The sequence below is a fragment of the Osmerus mordax genome, chromosome 2, assembly GCF_038355195.1.
Source record: "Osmerus mordax isolate fOsmMor3 chromosome 2, fOsmMor3.pri, whole genome shotgun sequence".
In the NCBI taxonomy this organism is placed as follows: Eukaryota; Metazoa; Chordata; class Actinopteri; order Osmeriformes; family Osmeridae; genus Osmerus; species Osmerus mordax.
The window spans coordinates 9,194,014-9,220,602 of record NC_090051.1 but is presented as its reverse complement, the minus strand read 5'-3'; the positions used below and the strand labels follow the sequence as shown (position 1 = coordinate 9,220,602).

Here is a 26,589-nt window from a genome sequence, read left to right as displayed (position 1 = left end):
AGAGAATATAGGTGGTGCCATGCCAAAGGCAGGCACACCCAATGAACAGTACTGGATATTGTTATTGGTTTGGTAAAAGTTGGATAGTATAACAAATTAATGGAACAAACAATGGAACACCAATGGAAAGAGCGAGAAGAGGGAAATCAGGCCTCTAAATAAACTTGAAATTTCCTGTTTGATTTAAATCGCAATGTAGTTACCTTCTGTGTTGGATGCCAAGGGTTAACTTTCTAAGGACATAGCCCCTCCCAAGGCAGGCTCTGTGGTGAAACAGGAGTCTGGTGTTATTTTGACATTCCTTCTGCTGCCCCCATAATGGCTGCTCGTCTGGCCCAGACTGCCGTGCAAAAGCATAGACGCTGGCTTCTGCTATGCCCCACAGCCTCAGTTCTGGTCAACCCCTCTGTCAACCTGTCTAAGTCACAGCACAAGCCTCGGACACAGGAGGATCTCCCACAAGTGAAAACCCTGGAGATATTGTACAGAATGTTCTGTCAAGGCTACTACAATCGCTTACATGAATTGCAGGTACTGTGAAACTGGCAATGCTCATGAGATCTTTATATGTTGCTGAATAAGTTGATTTTATAGTTCTGGCATGTTTGTACGACCTGTCTGGTACTGCATTCAAAATAGTAACAATTTCTGAGATTACTCAAGGGTTTTATTGTAAGCTCATGCATGGGCATTGTTACTGTATACTTAGTGACAGTATGTTGTAGGGACAATGTTTCATCCAAGATTATTAAAATAATGTACTTTCCATAGCAACCCCTAGCTAGTGCAATGCCATTTGAGTGCCAGCTGACCTTTACAGTGGGGTTTACAGTGCTGTGGAAAGGTGTTGCCCCCTGTCATGTGTTCTGTATTCATGTATATTTGTGTACAGTGAATGTCAACAGATCTATAGTGAGGAAAAAAAAGTTTTGATCCCCTGCTGATTTTGTACGTTTGCCCACTGACAACTAAATGATCAGCCTATAATTTAATGGTAGGTTTATTTGAACATTGAGAAACAGTATAACAACAAAATAATCCATAAAAACACATGTCAAAATTGTTATAAAATGATTATCATTTTAATGAGTGAAATAAGTATTTCAGCCCTCTGCAAAACATGACTCAGTACTTGGTGGCAAAACCCTTGTAGGCAATCACAGAGGTCAGACGTTTCTTGTAGTTGCCACCAGGTTTGCACACATCTCAGGAGGGATTTTGCCCCACTCCTCTCTGCAGATCTTCTCCAAGTCATTAAAGTTTCGAGGCTGACGTTTGGCAACTCAAACCTTCAGCTTCCTCCACAAATTTTCTGTGGGATTAAGGTCTGGAGACTGGCTAGGCCATTCCAGGACCTTAATGTTCTTCTTCTTGAGCCACCTTTGTTGCCTTGGCTGTGTGTTTTGGGTCATTTTCATGCTGGAATATCCATCCACAAGCCATTTTCAATGCCCTAGCTGAGGGAAGGAGGTTCTCACCCAAGATTTTACGTTACATGGCCCCGTCCATCGTCCCTTTGATGCGATAAAGTTGTCCTGTCCCCTTAACAGAAAAACTCCCCCAAAGCATAATGTTTCCACCTCTGTTTTGACGGTGGGGATGGTGTTCTTTAGCCTGGTCCTAACCAGACTCTCGTACATTGCATTTGTACAGAGAGTCTGGCCTCGCTCCATTGACAAGCGTTGACTTCCTTGTAGGCGGGTACTCTGTTGAAGTTTAAAACTATTGGATCTGCCCAGAGCCACTCTGATCTGCCATAACCAATCGCTAGCGTTCGCCTTAGCCAATTCCTTCACCACTACTGTAACAGAGCTAGCTGCAGTGGCTGGAAAATCAAACTGTTCCCGAACCCTGTGGGGAGGAGGGCCACAACATCATGGCCACCAACAAAACTTAGCAAAGACTGTTCCTGCTCTGGCTTTAACTTTTGGATATTCGGCAGCGACTCCGCCGCCGTTACTGAACTACAACTCAAACTAGTGAACGACATCAACGTAATTGTTCTCAGCCACTCCCTCTGTTCGCTGATTGGACAAAAATGTTGTTTCTGAAAACCGAGTAATCCACCGAATTCCCAGACCTAGTACAGAAACAAACCCACTACAAAATCAAAATTGAGCGGAAGTACGTAGGAGGGCAGAGCCAGGCTAGTCTCCCCCTGCCTTGGTCTTGACTCGGTATCGCCCTTCCTTGGTCTTGGTCTTGACTCGGTCTCGACCCCTTAAAGTCTTGGTCTTGTCTCGGTCTCGATACACTCTGGTCTTGGTCATGACTTTGTTTCGGTTTAGGTAGTCTTGACTACAACACTGGATTGTAGGCTTTCAAATGATGTGTCATCAGTAGCGAACTGTGACTCTTAAACCTTGGCCCTCTGACCCCAATTACTTGTCGGGAAAAAAACACGATACAGCACGCGCACAGCATTAGGCCTACATGAAATTGTGTTGGTCATTATTACTATTTGAGCCAGCCCTTGTGGCACTATTTACAGTAATTGTGCATAATGACGTTGCGTTGGTACATTTAGCCTACATATTGACCGGTCATTCTGCACAACACTATAACATATAGGCTAGGCTAGGGCTACAAAACAGTGGCAGTGGCGACCGAAAAGTTTTTAAATAAAAGAGCTTTCATGAGCTTTGGTTTTCTGCACAAAAGTAAGTTCTGGTGTTGGTCTTCCTTTGCCGATTAACTCCAAATTCTCATTAAAAGTTAACCTTGAAAAACGGCGCACATTCACTAGCGGGAATGTTACTCGCGGCTTCCATTGTGAAGTGAACGAACAAGCTAACGTTACGTTAGCTAGTTTATTAGCTTGTGATCACGTTCCCCATAGCGGGCGGAATTTGTCATGAAGTTAGCGATAACAAAGCTCACCCATTTAGAGGGAAAATATGATTGGTCAATTTTACTGTCTCTCACATTGCTGAATATATGCTATAGTTAAAGGTAGTCAGCAATCAGTCTATTGGCAGTGGTATAAGATAGATGGAGATACATTTTTTGTGGATTTAGGAGAGGGACCTCGAGCTCCGACTTTGCAGGGAGGCCTCTGCAAAGTCCTGGCAGCTACTGGACATACAGGAACATGACAAACATTCAATGGTCTATTTAGATCCAGTTATACTGGCAAAACAAGTAATGTTCTTCATTTATTGTCAGGACACGGTCCAAGTATTGCAAAAATTAGAGCATCGTCATTTGTTTGAAAATTACAGGCTATAGGCTTACTTGATGTTAGCCTGTTGATGCTTAGCCTATTCAATTGAACAACTTTCGGAATGACAGACATAACAATCCACTGCCTGGATATTTTGGTTTTATGTAGGCTATTACTGTAATATTGGGACTATAGTATCAAGTGTAGGTGGTGGGTTATGCAAGGCCAGAAGCGCATATAAAACTAAAGTTGCATTTGATAAATCAAGGCCCATCTACTCCAACTAGCCTGACATCAACATTGTGTTCCCTTTACATCTATGAACTAGATATAATAAATAGGTTAATCTTGGGAATTGCATTGTGCACAGGATTTTGTAAAGTTTTTTTTTTTTTTTTTTGCTGGTAACCCGTGAATGCATCTTTCAGGCTGTTTGAAAGATGCAATCCCATCCCACCTAATGATCAATCACGTACTGAATCAATGCATTTGTTCTCAACAGTTCCTTTCAACAGTGTCTAGCTTACTCAAATCCAGTTACCCAACATTCCAAGCATTCCATTCTGATGGGCCTACTTACAGCTCAAGAATAAATTCAATTTAGCTTATTGTTACGTTCACAAACTCTGTACAAAGTAGGGGCATTCGTTGTAGCCAGATGTAAGAGGTTGTAAAATGCCTAAAAAGTCTTCATGAACGATCAGTTGCGCTATGTGAATCCAATGATCATAACAGTCCCCCGCTCATGTCGTCATCTCCTTTATTATGCCAACACTGAAAAAAATGTTTTCGTTGATTTAACTTAATTTTATTATTGAAAGAGGTTGCACACAAAAAAATGTATCTAAATCCATATATATTTTTTAAGTTGACTGTACGTTTTCAAATGAATTATGTATGCAATTTTAGCTCAACTATTTTGAGTAAATGTAAGTCTAATTTCCTTAGTAATTCCAACTAAATCCATGTTTAATATGCTTAAATACATTGTGTCATCTATATTTTTATTCCAATTTGATATTCAGAGCAATTTAATTCTTTATTTCCTACAGTCTAAAATTATGTTTAATTTAATTTAACTTCTTTAGTTAAAACAAACAACATATATCTGAACAACTCTCTATTTTGCCAAAACAATCCTAGAACTTTGGGGGAAAGCCTTCCACCAGCCATTTGCAGGAAGACATTATGAATTAACTCATAGTAGAGTAGAATAGGGGTGCAACGGTACACTGAAGTCACGGTTCGGTTCATACCGCGGTTCAGACATCACGGTTCGGTACGAGTTCGGTACAACGGAGGGAAAAGCAAAACATACCAGGTTCCTCTACGAGTGAATACGGCGCATTGAAGATGATGTAAATTCAGATTGCGTCAGTAATTTGTTTTGGCCCTATTTGTATGTGTATCTAATGGCTGGTTAAGCACTGTAGGGAGAAGTAGATTATTTTTTTTGTCTCGTTCCAGTGATTGGCACACCTGGGTGATGGCGTCGGATATTTTTAGTCATTTAGCACACGCCAGATGCGTTAGCATGTTAGATGTATTTCCACTCACATACCCCACAACCAGTGACACGTGCGGTGATGTTAGTAAGAGGCTAGGCACTTGAATGGGAAAATGTGTCCAAACCTTTTACTGGTACTGTACATGTTAAAGAATACAGGATCGAAGTGCGCAAGTGAGTTTTTCGCTTGTCGTCCGCAGTGAACGGACAGTAAAAGCACTGCTTATTCTACAATTTTTTTTGTATTTGATTATGCGTATCTGGTACATTCGTCATCGTAACATCTAAACAATTGGAATAACACAAATATAAATCACAAGACTAAACAGTAAAAATACAAGCTTATTAAAGAAAAGGATTTAATAAAAATGTTTACGTTTGAATTTTGGCAGGGTAGGCAATGCCTACCTTGCCTACCCAGACTGCATGTCACTGTCCACAACTGCTGAACAACGCCGACACACAGTGCTTGTCTTATCCACCACTCTCTCACCTGTACTACTGTAACTGAATGGGAAACCGAAGTTTTCCCGAACTTGCAATCTTAACCCTTGTGTTATCTTCGGGTCATTCTGACCCATCAGTCATTGTGACCCACCGTCGTATTGCGACAACTTTACCGTATACAAAAACAAAGTGAAGCATTTTTTTTTTACCGTTGGGCTGTCTCAGACCCCCCACATTGCGAAGGTTAAAAGAAAATTATTTTTATTTGTTTTTGTATTGGGTAAAATTGGGTAAACACAACGATGGTTCGTTATGAACCTTTGGGTCATGTGACCCGAAGGCAGCACAAGGGTTAAAAAGGCCGGTCCTCTTTCTCTCGTGGGTCGCCACCACTCGCCATACTCGTCCTTAGTGCTGCTAGCTATCTCTGAATCACGGCGGCGCCAATTAGAGCTTCAGAGCTACAGATTAGATGTCCCTAAAGAAAACGAGTATCTAACAGTAGTTCCGCATTACATGAATTAATTTGCACGCAGGTTTTATTTATTTTTATACCGTGTATTCTCCGTGTAATTTCATGCACCTAACCGTGACGCCCGTACCGTACGGTTTGCTACAAATACATGTACCGTTCCAGCCCTAGAGTAGAAGTAGAGTAGAAGTTCAGTGCATTGCTAACCCCTAGCATCACCTCACAAGTAGTGAATAGAAGCACAAAAATCAAGAAAGTGTACAAATCAACAAAATCTGAGCAAGCCAAAAGAATATGGACAAACGCTCTGCATCTGAAATGCTTCCGGTGGGGTATGAAGCTGTGTGGAGGATGGAATGAAAATTAGTGATGGGTCATTCGCCCATTCTTCTCTTGTAGGTGAACTTCGGGAGCTGACTCGCATATCTGAAGAGCTGACTCTATTTTTAATAGATTAATATAGCCTATAAAAATGTTAATTGTATTCAAAATAATTGACTAATTCAAAGAACAACTAAAAATACTTGTAGGCCTAAAGGCGCACACGATCATCTTCACATTCTGTTCCTGTCAATCATACACGCGGTGTCAACCAATTATACTGCATGAGGGAGGGCCAAGCCAACTCACACACACTCAGTTAGACGAGTAGTCGAAACTCAGAGGAGAGTGAAGACGTATTAGATAGTACCCAATTGCTCTGAAAGTGCCAAGTCAATGGAAGGAATAGTTCAGATGAGTTCAAGACTAGTTCAAGACCAAATCTATGTATTTATTACACAAATGTGTGGTGCAGGTGTCTGTTACACTCAAGTTGCCCCCTGACATGGGAGTCAGGTGGCTGAGCGGTTAGGGAAGCGGGCTTGTAATCAGAAGGTTGCCAGTTCGATTCCCGGCCGTGCCAGATGACGTTGTGTCCTTGGGCAAGGCACTTCACCCTACTTGCCTCGGGGAGATTGTCCCTGTACTTACTGTAAGTCGCTCTGGATAAGAGCGTCTGCTAAATGACTAAATGTAAATGTAAGTTGAGTATCACAGAAGACTGGACAATGAATACAGGAAATCAAGAGAATATATGGTATCACAATATGGGAGGATACAAAATTATTAACATAGCCTTTGCAGGCACTGAAAAAGGACACAGTATGCTAGATAGCTTTTGTTTAGGTCCTTAGATAGGGCTCCCATAAATGGCCTTGTCATTCCTTCTATTTTCCTCATTCAAAGTTGCATGGCATTACACTTTGGAAATATTGTGACCTCTTACATTAGTGACACAGGCCTTTCATAGTCACACCTTACAAAGACCCAACTTATGGCTATGCAGGCATAATAAAACAGAATGATATCAATTTATCAATGATACAAGAAACATAATTAATAGATAGGCATATTTCTCTCCTGAACATAACCAAGGGTTATGTGCTCATGAGCTTAATATTGCAAGGTATAGATTTACATTTAATTTACATTTAGTCATATAGCAGACGCTCTTATCCAGAGCGACTTACAGTAAGTACAGGGACATTAACCTGAGGCAAGTAGGGTGAAGTGCCTTGCCCAAGGACACAACATCAGTTGGCATGACCGGGAATTGAACTGGCAACCTTTGGATTACTAGCCCGATTCCCTCACCGCTCAGCCACCTGACTCCCTAGATCAAACATTGTTTATTATATTCAGAACATTTCAAACAGTATAGAAATAATAAAGCAATCATTATCTTTAATTGTTGTTAAATGATCAGTGGTTAAGGACAGACCTCTTCAAGAGCCATAACAAATCAATGCATTTTTTAAGACATTGTGGTTAAGGTAGAGTATGATTTCATTTAATAATTTAATTGGGTGTGCTTTGCCTTCGGCAAGGGCACAAACTTTGTTCTCTCACATATATTATTATTGGGTGTGCTTTGCCTTTGGCATACTTGGAATGCTGCTTCAGCATTCCAAGTATTGTTCTTTGAATCTCTCACTATTGTTTTCCTATTTCTCTTTATTGTGAGAATGCTGTTAAGCTGTTTCTCTTTATTATTATTATTCCAACTTCTTAGTTCTTCCGTGTCCTTTAACTAGTCCTGCATACTTTCACCGATTACTACATTTTTTTTGTATCAAAACGTTCAGCTCCTTCAGGAGATGTGTGCTATGTCTTTTGGTATTTCTCACTTTTATACTCTTTAAGATATTAAGGTTTTTGTGCAAATTATTCTCCCTTTAAAAGTAATGGTAAATCCTTTCAAATCATTAAAAAAAGCTTCCTCCTCTTTCAAACTTAACTACTTCAGCATACTTTCAGCTATAGACACCATTCAACCTTTAAAATGTTCACAATACATTCAGCTATTCCCAAATGATTCAGCTTTTTCAAATATTCAGCCAATTTTGAATTGACAGTTTCAAATACATGAAAACTTTTGCTCCTTCTTGATTTTTACGAATGAGCTGTCAAACAAATTCCTCTAAAGTTCATATAGTTTAACTTACAGAAAGAAGTTATACCTTAAAATGTAGGACGAATTGTCCTCTCAGCCAATGTAACTACTAAAGAGCTCAAATTTTCAGCTATGAGCCTTGAAGCGAGAGCAGCCTTTCAAATTCTCTCACTAACTTCAATGGAGAGGTGGGTAAAATTCGTCATAGAAAGCCGAAGGAACAAGATTTTGAAACTGCCGATAGAGTCGTATTTCTGACCACACAGACATATAAAGGACATCTCTGGTTTCGGCAGAGTCTTGGGTCTCGGAAAGTATCCTTATTTTTGGATTGGATGTATAGTTTTGCGTCTAGGTCAGGGGCGGAGCAAAGGTTGTGTCTCAGGGGGGGCGGACCTGTGCAATTAGTGCAATAAAATATAACCATAAAAAGTAACCAATGGCAACCTCTATTGTGAACAGCACATATTAGCCAATAATAAATGTGTTCAGTCATCATAGCCCATAATGTGCGAACAAAATGTAGGCCAGTAGGCTCGCATTCAGCATTCATTAGAATCTCACACACACAGTATACTGTAGGCCTACACAAATCCATGCATAAAATGGGTTTAATGATCTGTCCATTTACCAAATACATTATATTCAAATTCAACGAAGAGGTCATAAGCCCCCCAAAATTAAGTTAAAGACAGTACTGTCTACTACTTAGCCTATAGTCATCCTAACAGTGAAAACTTATAATAAACAAACTTAGGCCTATATAACAATTCTTTCAGCAACAATTTGGCTCGAGCTACACGCGCGAACCAAGCTCCCATGAAAAAAACAAGTGCGCAACACACACACGTGACGCGCACTGCAGCACCTACAAGTGGCATGCTACAATTGAACTATAATGCCATTAGACTATAATCATTTTCTTTTCCGAACTGACATGTATTGGGATATTCAAAACCAGCAAACTCATAGCGTACACACAGGTCAAAACACATTATTTAGCTCGTTAGCGATCACAGCTGCGCCATCACCGTGGCAACCAAACAGACACGCACCATGAAAGCAGAATTGGGTACACGTTTTCGAAACTGCCAAGAGTTGTATTTCTGACCGCACAGACATATAAAGGATATCTCTGGTTTCGGCAGAGTCTTGGGTCTCGGAAAATATCCTTATTTTTTGGATTGGACGTATAGTTTTGCGTCTAGGTTAACTTGTTTGAGGTGTGGATTCTAGCTACATTTCTGTTATTCTCTCTTATAATCGAGCTAGCGCGATGGCTCTCCATAACTAAAAACGGTTCGACTTCTTTTCCACAATCGACCAAATTGGCCAAACAAGGTATGTACAATCTGCAAAAATCGAAGCTCAAGACTGTCATAGCTGACCGTCACGAACAGCCAAACCGGGGCTGGGGTAAGTGTTTGCTGCAGCTGGCGTTAATCCTACGAACAAACGCTTCATAACTGAAAGGTTTTTACTTTTGATTGGCGATATTGAATACAGATGTTAAGTAACTTGTCTTTAAATCAAAAGATCGTCTCCGTTTTCAATTTGAAGCAGTATCTAGCTTACTGTAGGAAATCTCCCATTGCATCCTCTCTCTATCTTCGCTTCGGCTAAAATCAGATGGACGAGCATTATTCACGCCTACGGTGTTAATACAGTCTGTAAAAATACCACTTTGACACACTTGCAAGATGATCCGCTGGTTAGATGTAGCATGATCTTATTTACTACCCACAATAGTTCAGCTTTTTTTGCAGCAGCATTTTAATCAGAGTTAGCTCCAGGTCCTCTCTAAAATACATTTCAGACCTTTTGAAACCTGAGCAAATGACTTTCTACAAAATTTTCTAATTCTTCTGAATTATTTCTCTTTTTGCATTTTTCTTTTCTGTAGTTTTATGCTTTCGTCCAGCTCCAGCCCCTTTCAAAAATACCTTTCGGGCGCTTTGAAGCTTCAGCTTATAACTTTCTACAACATTTTCACTATTTTCAGCTTTTTTAGCATGGTCAGCTATCCCTATTCATGTTTTCAGCATTCTCACTGCAGGAACAGCCTTTTCTAGTTGTTGGAATGCTGCTTCAGCATTCCAAGTATTGTTCTTTGAATCTCTCACTATTGTTTTCCTATTTCTCTTTATTGTGAGAATGCTGTTAAGCTGTTTCTCTTTATTATTATTATTCCAACTTCTTAGTTCTTCCGTGTCCTTTAACTAGTCCTGCATACTTTCACCGATTACTACATTTTTTGTATCAAAACGTTCAGCTCCTTCAGGAGATGTGTGCTATGTCTTTTGGTATTTCTCACTTTTATACTCTAAGATATTAAGGTTTTTGTGCAAATTATTCTCCCTTTAAAAGTAATGGTAAATCCTTTCAAATCATTAAAAAAAGCTTCCTCCTCTTTCAAACTTAACTACTTCAGCATACTTTCAGCTATAGACACCATTCAACCTTTAAAATGTTCACAATACATTCAGCTATTCCCAAATGATTCAGCTTCTTCTTCCTCAATCTTTCAGCTAGAGACACCATTTAAACTTTTAAATGTTGACAAAACCCTAAACTATTTATTTATAATTCAGCTTTTTGATATCTATTCAACTTTTTTCAATATCACTGATTATGTTTCATGACTTTTTCAAACCGTTTCAGAGATTTACATGGGTGTGTACGTGAAAGCCTAGAGTGCAGACTGAAACGCTTAGAGTGGAGGGGAGCTTTGGATGTCGTTAAAAATATATTTCTAGTTTGCCAGCATTGCCACAATTTTCGCTCTTCATGCTTCGTTTTTGGATCAATAGATAGCAAATTTTGTGCTGGTCGTAGACAGTTGTCTGTTGAATCCAACAGACGTACACATTTGTTCATAGCAAAAAGAACAAGATTTTGAAACTGCCGGTAGAGTCGTATTTCTGACCGCACAGAAATATAAAAGACATCTCTGGTTTCGGCAGAGTCTTGGGTCTCGGAAAATATCCTTATTCTTTGGATTGGACGTATAGTTTTGTGTCTAGGTTAACTTGTTTGAGGTGTGGATTCTCGCTACATTTCTGTTATTCTCTGCCCTCAGCGCGTTAGCAATCATAGCTGCACCATCACCGTGGCAACGACAGACACGCACCACTCAGTCTCTCACACAGGTGATTGGTATTAGCTGATTAGTGGAGTCACAAGACAGAGTTTGATAGTATTTCAACCTAATACAATTTACAAGAGGTGACTCTGCAGGTGCTGCTAATATCTCTTTTACTACTATTGCTAATGGAACTGTTTTATTCTACTACGCCACTGAGTGCGTTTACTTGACCATGAGAAACCCGATTACTAGCAATTGTCGGTTTATGCCAATAATACGATTACTCCGTTTACATGTGTAATTAGTTATGCATTTACTCAATAAACGCGTCTACATGATTCTTTTTTATTAATCGTTGTATGCTCCACGGACAAAACTTGCACCATCATCCTTCTGCAACAAAGTGTCACTGTGTCTTCCTGTATCGGCCCTACTGCTAATGTTTCATTCAATCAACACATTGAATCCTACTAAGAAAGCCGAGTAAACGCACTCAGTGATAGGCTAGCTATTACTACCCCATATAATTTCAGCTGTTAAAACTATAATATTCTTGTTATGACTAGCTAGCCTACTTCTTCTTCTGTTTAACAGTTCAGCTTTCAGCTTCTCCCGCATTGTAGGCTATTTAAGCTCTTAGCTTTGTTAGATGCTGCAGTTCAGCTTCCACACTGCCTCTTGAAATTCAACTATTTTTTCGATTGCTTCACAACGTTCAAACATATTCTCCCGCATTGTATTTAAGCACTTAGCTTTGTTAAATGATGCAGTTCAGCTTCCACACTCCCTCTTTTGTGTGAATCACGCTTTTTTTTTAAATTAATTTCAGCTTGCGGGTATTTTCTCTTTTCTGTATTTTCAGCCATTAAATTTTTTTTCTTCTTCAGATTTCAGCATTCCAACGCATTTTCAGCGGGAAATGCATTTTCTAGTTATTGGGTGTGTTTTGCCTTCGGCAAGGGCACAACCTTTGTTCTCTCACATATATATATATATTTTTTTTATTATTATTTCTTTTTGCCCGCCTAAAACTCAGTCAATATTTGGCCTACATAGACAACCTAGGTGTCAAAAGTTTTGTCTTGGTAGCGATTGAGTTGCTTCTATTGGAATTTACGTTCCGTTGCATGGTTTAGGCTCAAGTTAAGTTTTTGTGGCGAAAAGTGAAGCTAACGGTGGCTAATATGCTAGCCACAGTCACTGACGTCACTAACGTCACGAAAACACGCGTGACTACCTTTGGCAGAACATTCGTTTCGCATCTGTTAACTCGGGGGATAGCTAGGCTAACTATAGCTTTACTGCAAGGCAGCTGCAGAAACGCCACAAGCAAAGAGGCCAGGGTGATAACTATTTACTCATTTTACTTTGTGATATGACACACAATTGTGATGTGTAATGTACAATATAAGCTGATATTATTAAGGAAGTACATCTACTTTCGGAAACAGTAGTCTACTATTTCACTGAAGTATTAGCATCATGACATTAGCCTGTGTTGCCCGGGCAACACATACTACAGTGGTCTATGATGTATCTGTTTTCAATAGTTAAAATAAACATTCCTCACATATACATTTTCGTTGTAGGATTTATTCTGACATTAGTAAACGATTTGCTGGTGAAATTGTCATTACCTGTGGTTTCAAACCAGTGTTGCTCACTGCAACGCTGTAGCCTACGCGAGACACTACAAAAACATCTACACAGCTGTTTAGGAAGTCAAACGGCGACAGAACATGTTCGGCACTCCCCTTACTTAAATCAAAAGTCTATCTAACTACTAACCTGAACTTCATTGCCATAGCCTAAACTTTGTCAATCTGTTCATGAAAATAATTAATTTCAGCCTAAACCGTACAACGGAACTTTAAATCGAATTCAACCAACGCAATTGCTAGCTAGTACCAAGACGAACACAGTCTAGTACTGTACTGTAGTAGTACAATTTACCGGGGCAGCTTCTCCACACAGGGCTATATCGCATTTTGCGTTGTTACTGACAATGATCGCTACCACTGAGCTTTTTATAAATGAGGGATTTTCCCCTAAATAAATGTCAAGCTTATTTACGTTTTTGGGGGCATATTTTCAATTAGCAGATGGCACTATTTGAAACTCAATTCCACCTGAGATAGCTACTGCCGGTAACGTCGTTGTTAGAATAAGCTTCAAAGGGGGTTCTTTATTAATGAATGAATGCATTCTATAGGCTAAATGCCTGAAAATATCACGAGAAGGGAAAAACTGACGTTTAAGTCATAGAGATTAGGTCCATTTTTACACCGGTCTGCCAAATGTATTCGTTTTGATTAAACTATGAGGCTGCTGATCACCATTCCCTCTTGCAGGGGAAATGAGAAGACAACTATTTCATTCTACTCTTCACTCTTAGTATTTTGAGTTGTAAATGAGCAGAACAAATTATGCTTTTAAATCTATGTAATCTTTATAGATAATAAGTAGGCTCTGCATTTTTTATATAAAATATACAGAAATATCAGTTGTAAAAATGTCATAAAAAAACGGACCCCTCTGCAACCGACGCAAGCACACCCTACCATTTCCCCAGAAATTGTACCCTCTCTAGTTCAAATTGTTTTCACACCTATCATAGTCAAATTCATAGTTAAAACATACATTTTTTAAAGAGCCGTTCGGGAGCCAATAGAGCCGTCTCTTTTCAGTGAGCTGAGCCAAAAGAGCCGGAATGCCCATCACTAATGAAAATGTGCAGCTGAAGAATTACAGTCCTACTGAACACAGATTTTGTTCTTCAATCCAAGAACTTTGGGGGAAAGCATTCATTTGCAAGAGCATTTCAGGTCCTAAGGGTAAGATAAGTTCAGTGCATAGATGACTCCTAGCATCCCACACAAGCTCGGGCTGCAGAGCCAATGTTGTCCAGAATGATCACTCCTTCAACAAAAATATGTTAGCATTTTACATTTACATTAATGCATTAAGCAGACGCTTTTATCCAAAATGACTTCCAAGAGAGAGCTTTACAAAAGAGCATAGGTCACTGATCATAACAACGAGATAGCCCCAAACATTGCGAGCAGCCAAAACATGAAGCACACGTTGTGAAAAACCAAATAAGTGTCAAAGGGAAGAACCATAAGAGCATGCAGTTAAACAAGTTACAATTAAACAACATGAAACTCAAAAAGTGCAAGAGTGTACCTGTAGAAAAACAATCAACAGTAAAATAGTTCACAGCGAGTACAAGAATTTAAAACCGTTACAACTAACCAACAAGAGCAACTTGTCTCTCAATAAGAGTTATTGTGATCCTGGAGGAAACTAACATGAGGTCCAGCCAAGCATTCCTAAGTGCCGTTGTACTCCCGGAACAAGTGCGTCTTGAGCCTTTTCTTGAAGGTGGGGAGACAGTCAGTGTCCCTGATGGAGGTGGGGAGTTGATTTCACCATTGGGGGGCCAGACAGGAGAAGAGCTTGTGTTGGGACCGGGCGCTCTTGAGTAGGGATGGGGATCGATACCCGGTTCTCTAAGGACCCGGTTCCAAATTTCACAAAACCCAAAGATCAATAAGGTCCGAGCTTATCGTATTGGGGGTGGGGGCACTACTACTGCAATGAATAAGCACCTCAACGTTGTGCATGAAGGTAAAATGCATTCGACTGTCTTCGAGAAACAACGGTGCCAACTCCAGCTGCCGGACAATTCTCCTCAACCCAAGTTTGCATGGTGAGCGCAGTCAGCGCACCCCAACTTCGTAGCAAGTAGGCTATCCATCGTTGACAATAATAAGCCTCAATAATAAGACTCCCCCGCCCCGCTGCTGATCATTCAAAACAAAGTCACCGGGAGCATGGCTCTGTGGGCTGCTTGAGCATCTTGTTAACAATAACAGAGACAGAACAAAATAGGGATGAGATAAGGAAGGTTGGGTTTGGTTAGATGGTCATTTAGCTAGATCAGGTGCCTTTTGTTGAAACGTGTTAAACTTTTCATAGTCTTGAACAATGACGGCTTGTCAATGTCACTTTTTGTCAACCACCCAATCACAGTCATTTATACTATTTACTCGTCCAGGTTGTGGATAGTACATCTGTAGTGGACAATTGTAGATTTAGCCAGAGTCAGGATCCATTGTGCAAATATGTGCTCCTTTTATCCAGCCTCCACCTGAGAGCAACACATCCTCTTTGTTCTATTTGACATCTGTTTTACTTAAGTTATTGCTATAAATGTTGTTCAGTAATCTTGTTTACATAAAGTGTGGCGTGGGTTGTGTGGGTGCTGCTATATGTTTAACATTTGCCAAATTAATTCATTTAGATGGTGGTTAGCTCAAGCTCACCCCAGAAAAGTATCGATAGTGGTATCGATAAAGACTCGGATCGTTAAGCAGTCTTGAAAATTGTATCGATATCGATACAAATTAACAATCCCCATCCCTACTCTTGAGCGGTGGGACCACCAGACGGTTGTCAGAAGAAGACCGTAAGTGGCGGGGGGGGGAGGTGTAAGGCTGGAGGAGAGACTTGATGTAGTCGGGTGCAGTCCCGTTCACCGCTCGGAAGGTCAGTACCAGAGTCTTGAATCTGATACGGGCCGTGATGGGCCGTGCTGGGTAGATTGAAGACCAGACAGGCCGCCGCTTTCTGAATCCTCTGGAGAGGACGGGTTGCGCATGCTGGGAGACCGGCGAGCAGCGAGTTGCAGTAGTCCAACTTTGAGAGGACAAGTGCTTGGACTAGCAGCTGGGTGGAATGCTCAGACAGGTATCTCCTGATCTTCCAGATGTTGTAGAAGGTGAATCTACACGACCGGGAGACCGCAGCAATGTGGGCTGTGAGGGAGAGCTCGTCATCCATGGTCACCCGAGGTTCCTGGCAGAGGATGAAGGGGTCACCGTCGCCAATCCCAGGGTGATTGAGAGATCGTGGGAGATGGAGGGTTTGGCCGGGATGATGAGGAGTTCTGTTTTGGAGAGGTTCAGCTGGAGGTGGTGCTCTGTCATCCAGGCGGAGATGTCTGTGAGGCAGGCCTCGATCCTAGCCGAGATCCACGGATCAGTCGGGGAGAACGACAGGTACAGCTGCGTGTCATCAGCATAGCAGTGGTGGTAGGAGAAGCCATGGGAGGTGATGATTGGTCCAAGCGAGGTGGTGTACAGGGAGAAGAGGAGGGGTCCAAGGACGGAGCCCTGAGGGACACCAGTAGAGAGCTGGCGGGGGCCCGACACTTTGCCTCCCCAGGAGACCTGGTAGGATCTTCCCGACAGGTAGGATGAGATCCACTGAAGTGCAGTGCCAGTGATGCCCATCTCAGAAAGTCTGGCCAGTAGGATTTGATGGTTAACTGTATCAAATGCTGCAGAAAGGTCCAGCAGAATGATGACGGATGACCGCGAAGCCGCTCTGGCAGACTGGAGGGCAGTGGTGACTGACAGGAAGGCAGTTTCTGTGGAGTGGCCAGTCTTGAACTTGGTTGGGGTCGAGCAGGTTATTCTGAGAGAGAAAGTTTGAAAGTTGGTTAGATACAGCGCGTTAAATTGTTTTAGAAAAGAAGGGTAGTAGTGATACTGGTCTGTAGTTCTGGAGGACGGCTGGGTTAAGGGAGGGTTTTTTGAGTAGAGGGCTAACTCTGGCCTGTTTGAAGGCAGAGTGGAAAGTGCCGGAAGTAAGAGAAGAGTTAAGGACATGGAAAAGAAAAGTTATGATGGAGGGAGAGATGGTTTGAAAGAGAGGGGAGGGGACTGGATCAAGGGGACAGGAGGTGGGGCAATGAGAGAGAATGAGGTCAGAGATCTCTGCCTCGGACAGGTTAGAGAAAGAGTTTAGACACAGTCATAGAGGGTGAGTGGGTAGGAAAGGTGGGTTCAGGGAACCGACTGCTAATGTCAGCAACTTTTTTCTCAAAGAAGGAGGAGAAGTCGTCAGCAGTCAGGGTGGAGGGGGAGGTGGGTTAAGAAGGGTGGAGAAGGTAGAGAAAAGTTTGTGAGGATTTGAGGCAGAGTTAATTTTGTTCAGGAAGTAGTGGGTTTTAGCATCAGTTATGCGGGCAGAGAAGGATTTGAGGAGGGAGTGATACTTATCGAGGTCCAGACTGTCTTTGGACTTGCGCCATCTCCTCTCAGCTGCCCGAAGGATGGACCGGTCTTCACGTATAACATCCGTGAGCCATGGGCAGGAGGGAGAAGATCGCGCAGGCCTGGTTGACAGGGGACAGAGAGTGTCGAGTGATGCAGTTAGTGTGGATAACAGGGTCTTGGTGGCAGTGTCAGTGGGGTGGCACATGAACTCGTCAATGGGAAGGAGGGAGGATGTTACAATGGAGGAGAAATGGGAGGGGGATAGGGAGCGGAGGTTGCGGCGGAAAGTTACGAGGGGAGGGAAGGTAGGAGGAGTTGGAGGGAGAGAGACAGAGAATTGGATGAAGGAGTGATCAGAAATGTGTAGTCGGGTTATAGAGGTTAAGTCAGTGATACAGATACGTGTCAGGATGAGGTTGAGCTGTTTTCCTGCCTTGTGGGTCGCCGGTGTGTTCAACAGCTTCAGGTCGAAGGAAGTCAGAAGAGACTTGAAGTCGACGGCCTGCGTTCCTTCAAGGTGGATGTTGAAGTCCCCAAGGAGTATCAGCGGTGTTCCATCATCCGGGAGGACGCTGAGTAGCATGTCCAGCTCCTCCACAGTCGGCTAGCGGCCCTGGTGGGCGGTAGAGGACAACTAAAAATGCTTTGATAGGATCAGTTAGCATGGTGTTCAAATGATTTGGCAGTAACAGAGAGTGGGGTGGATGTGTATTTAATATGCGGGGAAAGAAGCAAGACTGTCCCCACCACCTCGTCCGGTTGAGCGGGGTGAGTGAGAGAATGAGTGGTTGACGGAGAGAGCAGCTGGAGTTGCAGTGTTCTCTGGGCGGATCCATGTCTCTCAGTGCAAGGGCGTGAAGAGAAGCATGGGATGAAGTCTGCCTTGTTCAGAATCAGAATGGGTTTTATTCGCCATGAAAGTTCGCACAGACAAGGAATTTGCTTTGGCAGGAAGGTGCAAACATTAAACATATAGGAATTCTAAAATTTAAATATGAGGACTAACTTTACTAAGGGTACATAACTAGCAATACTAAGTGGAACTACAGAGGGTACAATTTCTGGGGAAATTGTAGGGTGTGCTTGCTTGCGTCGGTTGCAGAGGGGTCCGTTTTTTTATGACATTTTTACTGATATTTCAGTATACTTTATATAAAAAGGCATTATTATTTATAAAGATTACATAGATTTAAAAGCATAATTTTTTGCTGCTCATTTACAACTCAAAATACTAAGAGTGAAGTGTAGAATTAAATAGTTGTCTTCTCATTTCCCCTGCAAGAGGGAATGGTGATCATCAGCCTCATACTTGAATCAAAACGAATACATTTGCCAGACCAGTGTAAAAATGGTCCTAATCTCTATGACTTAAACGTCCTTTTAAGTTTTTCCTTCAGGCATTTAGCCTATTCACATTGCATTCATTCATTAATAAAGAACGCCCTTTGAAGCTTATTCTAACAACAACGTTGAGACCGGCAGTAGCTATCTCAGATGGAATCGCGATTCAAACAGTACCATCTGCTAACTGAAAATATGCCCCCAAAAACTTAAATAACCTTGACATTTATTTAGGTGACAATCGCTCACTCATAAAAAGCTCACTGGTAGCGATCATTGTCAGTAAGAACGCAAAATGCGATATAGCCCTGCAGGGGCGGTTTTAGGCACGGGCGGACCGGCCAGCCGCCCGGGGCGGCATTTTTTCCTGTCACGTGGGGGGCGCACAAGCATAAAATAAATAAATAAAAATCTCTGCGCCGCGAAGCGGTTTTCTCTTTTCTATCATTTCACTGTGTGGGGAATTGGCAAATTGGCGCCCCCTTCAGGCAGCTGCAGGCACCCCTGCTTGCTGAGAAGGTGCCGTGCACAGAAGCTGTGTGAAAAAAGGGGAGGGGGACAGACAGCTCACCTGACTGGGTCTCCCAAATGGAACAGACAAGGGGGGGGGGGTCCACTGTATAGTGCAATACTCTAAATTAGTGGGCTAAAGTCAGTTGCACCTCGACTTTCTTCCAAATAACGCACATTTCATTCATAATATTATAAATATAGGCCTAAAGTTCCTGCACATTTTTTTTATTTATTTTTTTGTGTGAAATGGCTAATAAAAATATGTAACACAAAACGATTGTGGTCACCAAGGTGAATTGGTTTAGTCTTGACTTCAGGTCGTGAGTGACAGTGTTGGGGGGGTGGGAAATCTGTTGACTGTTGAGTGCCAAAGAAGATGGACAGGAAAAGGTCAAGTAAGCCATCAGGTGCCCAATTTCGAAAAAAAAAGAAAAGAAGAATAGGAGAAACGAGAAAAAGATAAAGGTATGCAAATATGTCTCAGTATGATTATTACGGTATCCATGTCATGAATGAAGGGCTAATGTTAATTGGTGGGTATAGGCTAACTCTTACGTTTGTTAGCCTTTTTGCTATGATGCTTGCTATGCAACAACATTTCGGTTTTAACTCAACAAACATGAGAACATTTCACCATAATAGTGTGCTTTGCAACAAAACTGTTACAAGTTCAGTTATTATTTATTTTCATTATTTAGGTTAGGCCCTGTAATTAGCCAACGGAATTTTCAAATCTGTAGGTAGTTTCAAAGACGAACATTTGCTATTTGCTACAACTATATTTCGTGACAAAGTATAGTTTAACGTCATAACTAAAAGTGTTCCTCCCTAAAAGTTATATTAATATAGCATGTAATAACAGACATTTAGCGTGTAAGGGCATGTTTATGTAACCCTCCTATTATGTTTGGTGTCAATTTGACCCCAGGCTGTTTTAGCTGTATAGAACATAATCGGTCTTACCATAACAGCCTTTTGATTTCAATGGGGGGGGGGGGTGAAGGGCGTCTCGCCCTTGGTGTAATTCAATGTAGAACCGCCACTGTAGCCCTGTGTAGAGAAGCTGACACAGGTAAATTGTACTTGGCTACTACTAACGACTACTGTTGTGTTCGTCATGGTAGCGATTGCGTTGCTTGAATTCGATTTAACGTTCCGTTGTACGGTTTAGGCAGAAAAAAAAAAAAATTATGAACAGATTGACAAAGTTTAGGCTGTGGCAATGAAGTTCAGGTTGGTAGTCAGATAGTTGAATCAAGTTTTTCATTAGCGGAAACTAAGGGGAGTTCCGAACATGTTCTGTCGCCGTTTGGCTTCCGAGATGTTTTTTTTACTTGACTGTCTAGCATACAGCGTTGCAGTGAGCTACATTGGTTTGAAACCACAGGTAATTATAATTTCACCCAAAAATTGTTTACTTGTAATCTAATGTCATAATGAATCCTACAACGAAAATGTATTTGAGAGGAATGTTTATTTTAACGATTGAAAACGGATGCATCACAGACCGCTGTAGTATGTGTTCTGTTGCCCGGGCAGCCCGGCTAATGTCATGATGCTAGCTAACGCATCAGTAAAATAGTAGACTACTGTTTCCGAAAGTAGATGTACTTCTTAATTATATCAGCTCATATTGTACATTACATTTCACATCACAAATTAAAATAGTAAATAGTTATCAGCCTAGCTTTTTTGCTTGTGGTGTTTCTGCAGCTGTCTGCCATTTTAGGTAAAGCCTAGCTATATCTCCCAGAAGTTAACGAGCTGCTAAACTAATGTTCCGCTACAGGTAGTCATGCGTGTTTAGGTAGTCACGCGTGTTTTCGTGACGTTAGTGACTGTGGCTATCAAATTAGCCACCGTTAGCTTCACTTTCGCGACAGAAACGTAACTCAAACCTAAACCGGGCAACAAAACGTAAATCCCAATAGAAGCAACGCAATCGTGACCAAGACGAACATTTTTACACCGCCGTTGTCTATGTAGTCCAAATATTGACTGATCCTTAGGGGTGGGAAAATAATAATAATAAGATATATGTGAGAGAACAAAGCACACGCAATTAGATTAAAATAAACTGTACAATAAAATATAAAATAAAATATAAGATTCAGTAATTTACAATATAAAATACAAATATTACAAAAAATACAATTGGTACAAGATTCTATAGTGCAGTGCAAAAAGCAGTGTGTTTTAAGGTCATTGAGTCATGAAGTCAATGTGAACCCTTGGCCTTGTTGAAGAGGCCAACAGCGGAAGGGAAGAAACTGTTTTTGTGGGGTGTGGTATTGGTCCTGATGGACCGCAGCCTTCTGCTGGAGGGGAGTGACTGAAACAGGGAGTGACTAGGGTAGGAGGAGTCGGCCACAATCTTCCTCGCTCGCCTCAGGGTCCTCGAGGTGTGCAGGTCCTCGAGGGTAGGCAGATTGCAGCCGATCACCTTCTCAGCAGTGCGGATGATACGCTGCAGCCTGCTCTTGTCCTTGGCAGTGGCAGCAGCGTACCAGATGGTGATGCAGGAGGTGAGGATGGACTCAATGATGGCTGTGTAGAAGTGCACCATCATTGTCTTTGGCAGGTTGAATTTCTTCAGCTGACGTAGGAAGTACATCCTCTGTTGTGCTTTCTTGGTGAGGGAGCTGATGTTCAGTTGTTCACAGCAGACTGGCAGTTCCAGAGCCCTATAGAAAGAGAGAGGGCAGGTGGAGAAGATCTGGATAGGTAGTTAAGATTAGAAGTGGACCGTATATACTTTGTGACATATCTACGTCTACGTCTGCGAGTGGTGTGATGAGTGGGAATGCTGAAGAAACCTGCTAGATATCATAATGTCCAGATTCTCCACCGTCCTTGTTGGTGACATATGCCCATGTAGGTCTTCTGCAGGTCTCTCTGGATGTCATCTCCTTTGATGTCCTGTGAGAAAATTAAAAAAGGAAACATTTGTTTACATAATTTATTTAATCTTAATAGCACAAACTTTATTTGATGAGAAATGTTCATCTTGGTCACATACGATATCTATATTTCTTCTCTTGTTATTTTTCATTTGAATTTTTTTTCAATGAAGATAACATTAAATTAATCAGAAATACACTCTATACATTGTTCATGTGGTAAATGACTATTCTAGGTGGAAACGTCTGGTTTTTAATGAAATATCTACATAGGTGTATAGAGGCCCATTTCCAGCAACTATCACTCCAGTGTTGTAATGGTACATTGTGTTTGCTAATTGCCTTAGAAGACTTATGGATAATTAGAAAACCCTTGTGCAATTATGTTAGCACAGCTGAAAACTGTTTTGCTGGTGAGAGAAGCTATAAAACTGGCCTTCCTTTGAGCTAGTTGAGTATCTGGAGCATCACATTTGTGGGTTCCATTATACTCTCAAAATGGCCAGAAAAAGAGAACTTTCATGTGAAACTCGCAAGTCTATTCTTGTTCTTAGAAATGAAGGCTATTCCATGAGAGAAATTGCGAAGAAACAGAAAATTTCCTACAACGGTGTGTACTACTCCCTTCAGAGAACAGCACAAACGGGCTCTAACCAGCCAGAGTAGAAAGAGAAGTGGGAGTGCACAACTCAGCGAGAAGACAAGTATATTAGAGTCTCTAGTTTGAGAAATAGACGCCTCACAGGTCCTCAACTGGCAGCTTCTTTAAATGGTACTCGCAAAACGCCAGTGTCAACGTCGACAGTGAAGAGGCGACTCCGGGATGCTGGCCTTCTAGGCAGAGTGGCAAAGAAAAAGCCATATCTGAGACTGGCCAATAAAAAGAAACGATTGATATGGGCAAAAGAACACACATAGGACAGAGGAAGATTGGAAAAAAGTGTTATGGACAGACGAATCAAAGTTAGAGGTGTTTGGATCACACAGAAGAACATTTTTGAGACGCAAAATCAGAATCAGAAAGGGATTTATTCGCCATGAAAGTTTGCACAGACAAGGAATTTGCTTTGGCAGGAAGGTGCATACAATAAACATATACCTAAAATTTAAATATGTGGACTAACTATACTAGGGGTACATAAACTAGCAGTACTAAGTGGGATTAGAATAGAATTAAATATACAATAAAATATAAGTTGCCGTAAATTACAATATAAAAATACAAATATTACAAAAAATACAAATGTACAAGATACCATGTTGTGGTGCAGTGCAAAAGCAGAGTGTTTTAAGCCATTTGAGTCAGTGTGGTCCCTTGGCCTTGTTGAAGAGGCCAACAGCGGAAGGGAAGAAACTGTTTTTGTGGCGTGAGGTATTGGTCCTGATAGACCGCAGCCTTCTGCCAGAGGGGAGTGACTGAAACAGGGAGTGTCCAGGGTGGGAGGAGTCGGCCACAATCTTCCTCGCTCGCCTCAGGGTCCTCGAGGTGTGCAGGTCCTCGAGGGTAGGCAGATTGCAGCCAATCACCTTCTCAGCAGTACGGATGATACGCTGCAGTCTGCTCTTGTCCTTGGCAGCAGCGTACCAGACGGTGATGGAGGAGGTGAGGATGGACTCAATGATGGCTGAGTAGAAGTGCACCATCATTGTCTTTGGCAGGTTGAACTTCTTCAGCTGCCGAAGGAAGTACATCCTCTGTTGTGCTTTCTTGATGAGGGAGCTGATGTTCAGTTCCCACTTGAGGTCCTGGGAGACGATAGTGCCCAGGAAGCGGAAGGACTCCACAGTGTTGACTGGGGAGTCACACAGGGTGATGGGGGTGAGTGGGGCTGTGTTCCTCCTGAAGTCCACAACCATCTCCACTGTCTTAAGAGCATTGAGCTCTAAGTTGTTCTGGCTGCACCAGGTCACCAGGTTGGCCGCTTCCCACCTATAATCAGACTCGTCTCCACCAGAGATGAGCCCAATAAGGGTGGTGTCGTCCGCAAACTTCAGGAGTTTGACGGACGGATGACTGGAGGTGCAATTGTTGGTGTACAGGGAGAAGAGCAGAGGAGAAAGGACGCAGCCCTGAGGTGATCCGGTGCTGATGGACCGGGAGTCAGAGACTTGCGTTCCCAGCTTAACGCACTGCTTCCTGTCAGACAGGAAGTCTGTGATCCACCTGCAGGTGGAATCAGGCACGTTCAGCTGGGAGAGCTTGTCCTGAAGCAGGGTGGGGATGATGGTATTGAAGGCAGAGCTGAAGTCCACAAACAGGATCCTGGCATAGGATGCTGGGGAGTCCAGGTGCTGTAGGGTGAAGTGGAGGGCCATGTTAACTGCATCGTCCACAGACCTGTTGGCTCTGTAGGCAAACTGCAGGGGGTCCAGTAGAGGGTCAGTGATGGATTTAAGGTGTGCCAGCACCAGGCGCTCGAAAGACTTCATTACAGGTGAAAAGATGCTGGAACGCCATCTGTCAAGCAATTACCTGGAGGTACCTGGAGGTAATGTGATGGTCTGGGGCTGCTTTGGTGCTAGTAAAGTGGGAGATTTGTACAAGGTAAAAGCGATTTTAAATAAGGAAGGCTATCACTCCATTTTGCAACGCCATGCCATACCCTGTGAACAGCGCTTGATTGGAGACAATTTCCTCCTACAACGGGACGATGACCCAAAGCACACCTCCACATTATGCAAGTGTAACTAGCGTAACTTAAGGCATCATTGAGAATATCACAATGACCTATATTAATGATACTTAAGCATTAGAAATCAGAATTGGGTTCGGCTCTTGAAGTGAATTGGCTACAACCACTGTTTGAATAGCAAATGCAATATCAAAACATTTATTTTAGCATTCCACAAGGATTGTGAAATCACACATAGAAAACAACAATAACAAATTCCCCCAAAATAGTCAGTCAGTTAAAACAAAAAAAGATCAGTCCAGGCAATTGGTTCAATGTTCAACTAAGTTGAGTTTCAATTCAGTTCCTGTGTGGTTATTTGAATGGAAGGCCTTGTTTCAAATCACTACCCGGGCAGTGTGTGATGATGTTGGATATCTCATAAATCTTATCTTTATGATGTATCCAAAACGTGCAGTCCACCAGCTTGGCGAGTTGATGGCCACTGGTTACAGTCACACTCCAGAATCGCTGAGTCACTAGGTCACAGGCTCGCCGTAGAATCTCTCTCTCAACAGTGGCAGAATATGCACAACAACAAAAAACAATCTGCATACACAAATGCTAAATGTCTAATTAGTAGCTATACATAGCTTTATCACTAACACATTCGAAATCAATGTAACTCAAATTCAATTCTATATCACGATAGGACGGCAAAAGGCATTACAAACATCCTTTATGCTGGCTCTAGGCCTCAAAACATTAGCTATTAAGGTAACCTCGTAGCTGAATAAACATACATGAATTCACGTTACGCCATCTCATCATTAACAACGCACATGTATGCGACAAAATGGCGTTGGTCTACCGAATCTAGGTGTCCCTATCTGCCTTCGATCTTGTGTGGAGCTGCGTTGGTCTGAAGATAACCATGCCTCTCTCGTTTGCATGTGAGATTGGAAATAAATACAGCACAGAAATAAATGTGGTGTGGAAATAAATGTGGTGTGGAAATATGTGTAAATAAATGTGGTGTGTAAAAGTCTCAAAAAATAAATAAATGTGGCATTAGGAAATAAAAGTCTGATTAAATAAATAAATGTTGTCTTTACAAAAATGTCATTTTGAAATAAATAAATTGTATTTATTTATTGATGTCGGTAAATGGATTCAGCTATATAACTATATAATGCTATATTTATATATTTATTGCCATCTTTTTTTGTATTTCAGATTTTTTTTCATAGCCATATTTATTTATGTATTTATATATTTATTTATTTATTTATTTAATTTTGACTAATTCGGCATTCCATAGGGATCGCATTTTGCGTTGTTACTGACAATGATCGCTACCAGTGAGCTTTTTATAAATTAGCGATTTCCCCCTAAATAAATGTCAAGCTTATTTAAATTTTTGTGGGCATATTTTCAGTCAGCAGATGGTACTGTTTGAATCGCGATTCCATCTGAGATAGCTAGCTACTGCCGGTAACGTTGTTGCTAGAATAAGTTTCAAAGGGGGTTCTTAATTAATGAATGAATGCAGTATGAATAGGCTAAATGCCTGAAAATATAATGAGAAGGGAAAAACTTAAAAGGACGTTTAAGTCATAGAGATTAGGTAAATGTTTACACCGTTCTGCCAAATGTATTCGTTTTGATTCAACTATGAGGCTGCTACTGTATATAGCCGATCCCCATTCCCTCTTACAGGGGAAATGAGAAGACAACTATTTAATTCTACACTTCACTCTTAGTATTTTGAGTTGTAAATGAGCAGCAAAAAAAAATATGCTTTTAAATCTATGTAATCTTTATAAATAATAAGTATGCATTTAATATAAAATATACAGAAATATCAGTTGTAAAAATGTCATTAAAAAACGGACCCCTCTGCAACCGACGCAAGCAAGCACACCCTACAATTTCCCCAGAAATTGTACCCTCTCTAGTTTCATTTGTTCTTCGTGTGCGTCAATGAATACGGAGTAAGTGTGTCAGTGCTTTGTTGTTCCGTATTGCGTTGTGCCTGTGTTGTGTTGTA

General features: G+C 41.5%; 1 protein-coding gene across 1 annotated transcript in view; it reads left to right on the top strand.

Annotated features, from left to right (window-relative positions):
- Positions 1 to 384: 384 nt before the first annotated feature.
- Positions 385 to 26,589, top strand: part of cyp27a1.1 (cytochrome P450, family 27, subfamily A, polypeptide 1.1) — a 76,095-nt gene continuing 49,890 nt past the window's right edge. Inside the window, exon 1 of the mRNA XM_067228897.1 lies at positions 385 to 531. Within this exon, the coding sequence (XP_067084998.1) occupies positions 490 to 531 (42 nt within the window). The 5' untranslated portion in view covers positions 385 to 489. The remainder of the gene's footprint in view (positions 532 to 26,589) is intronic.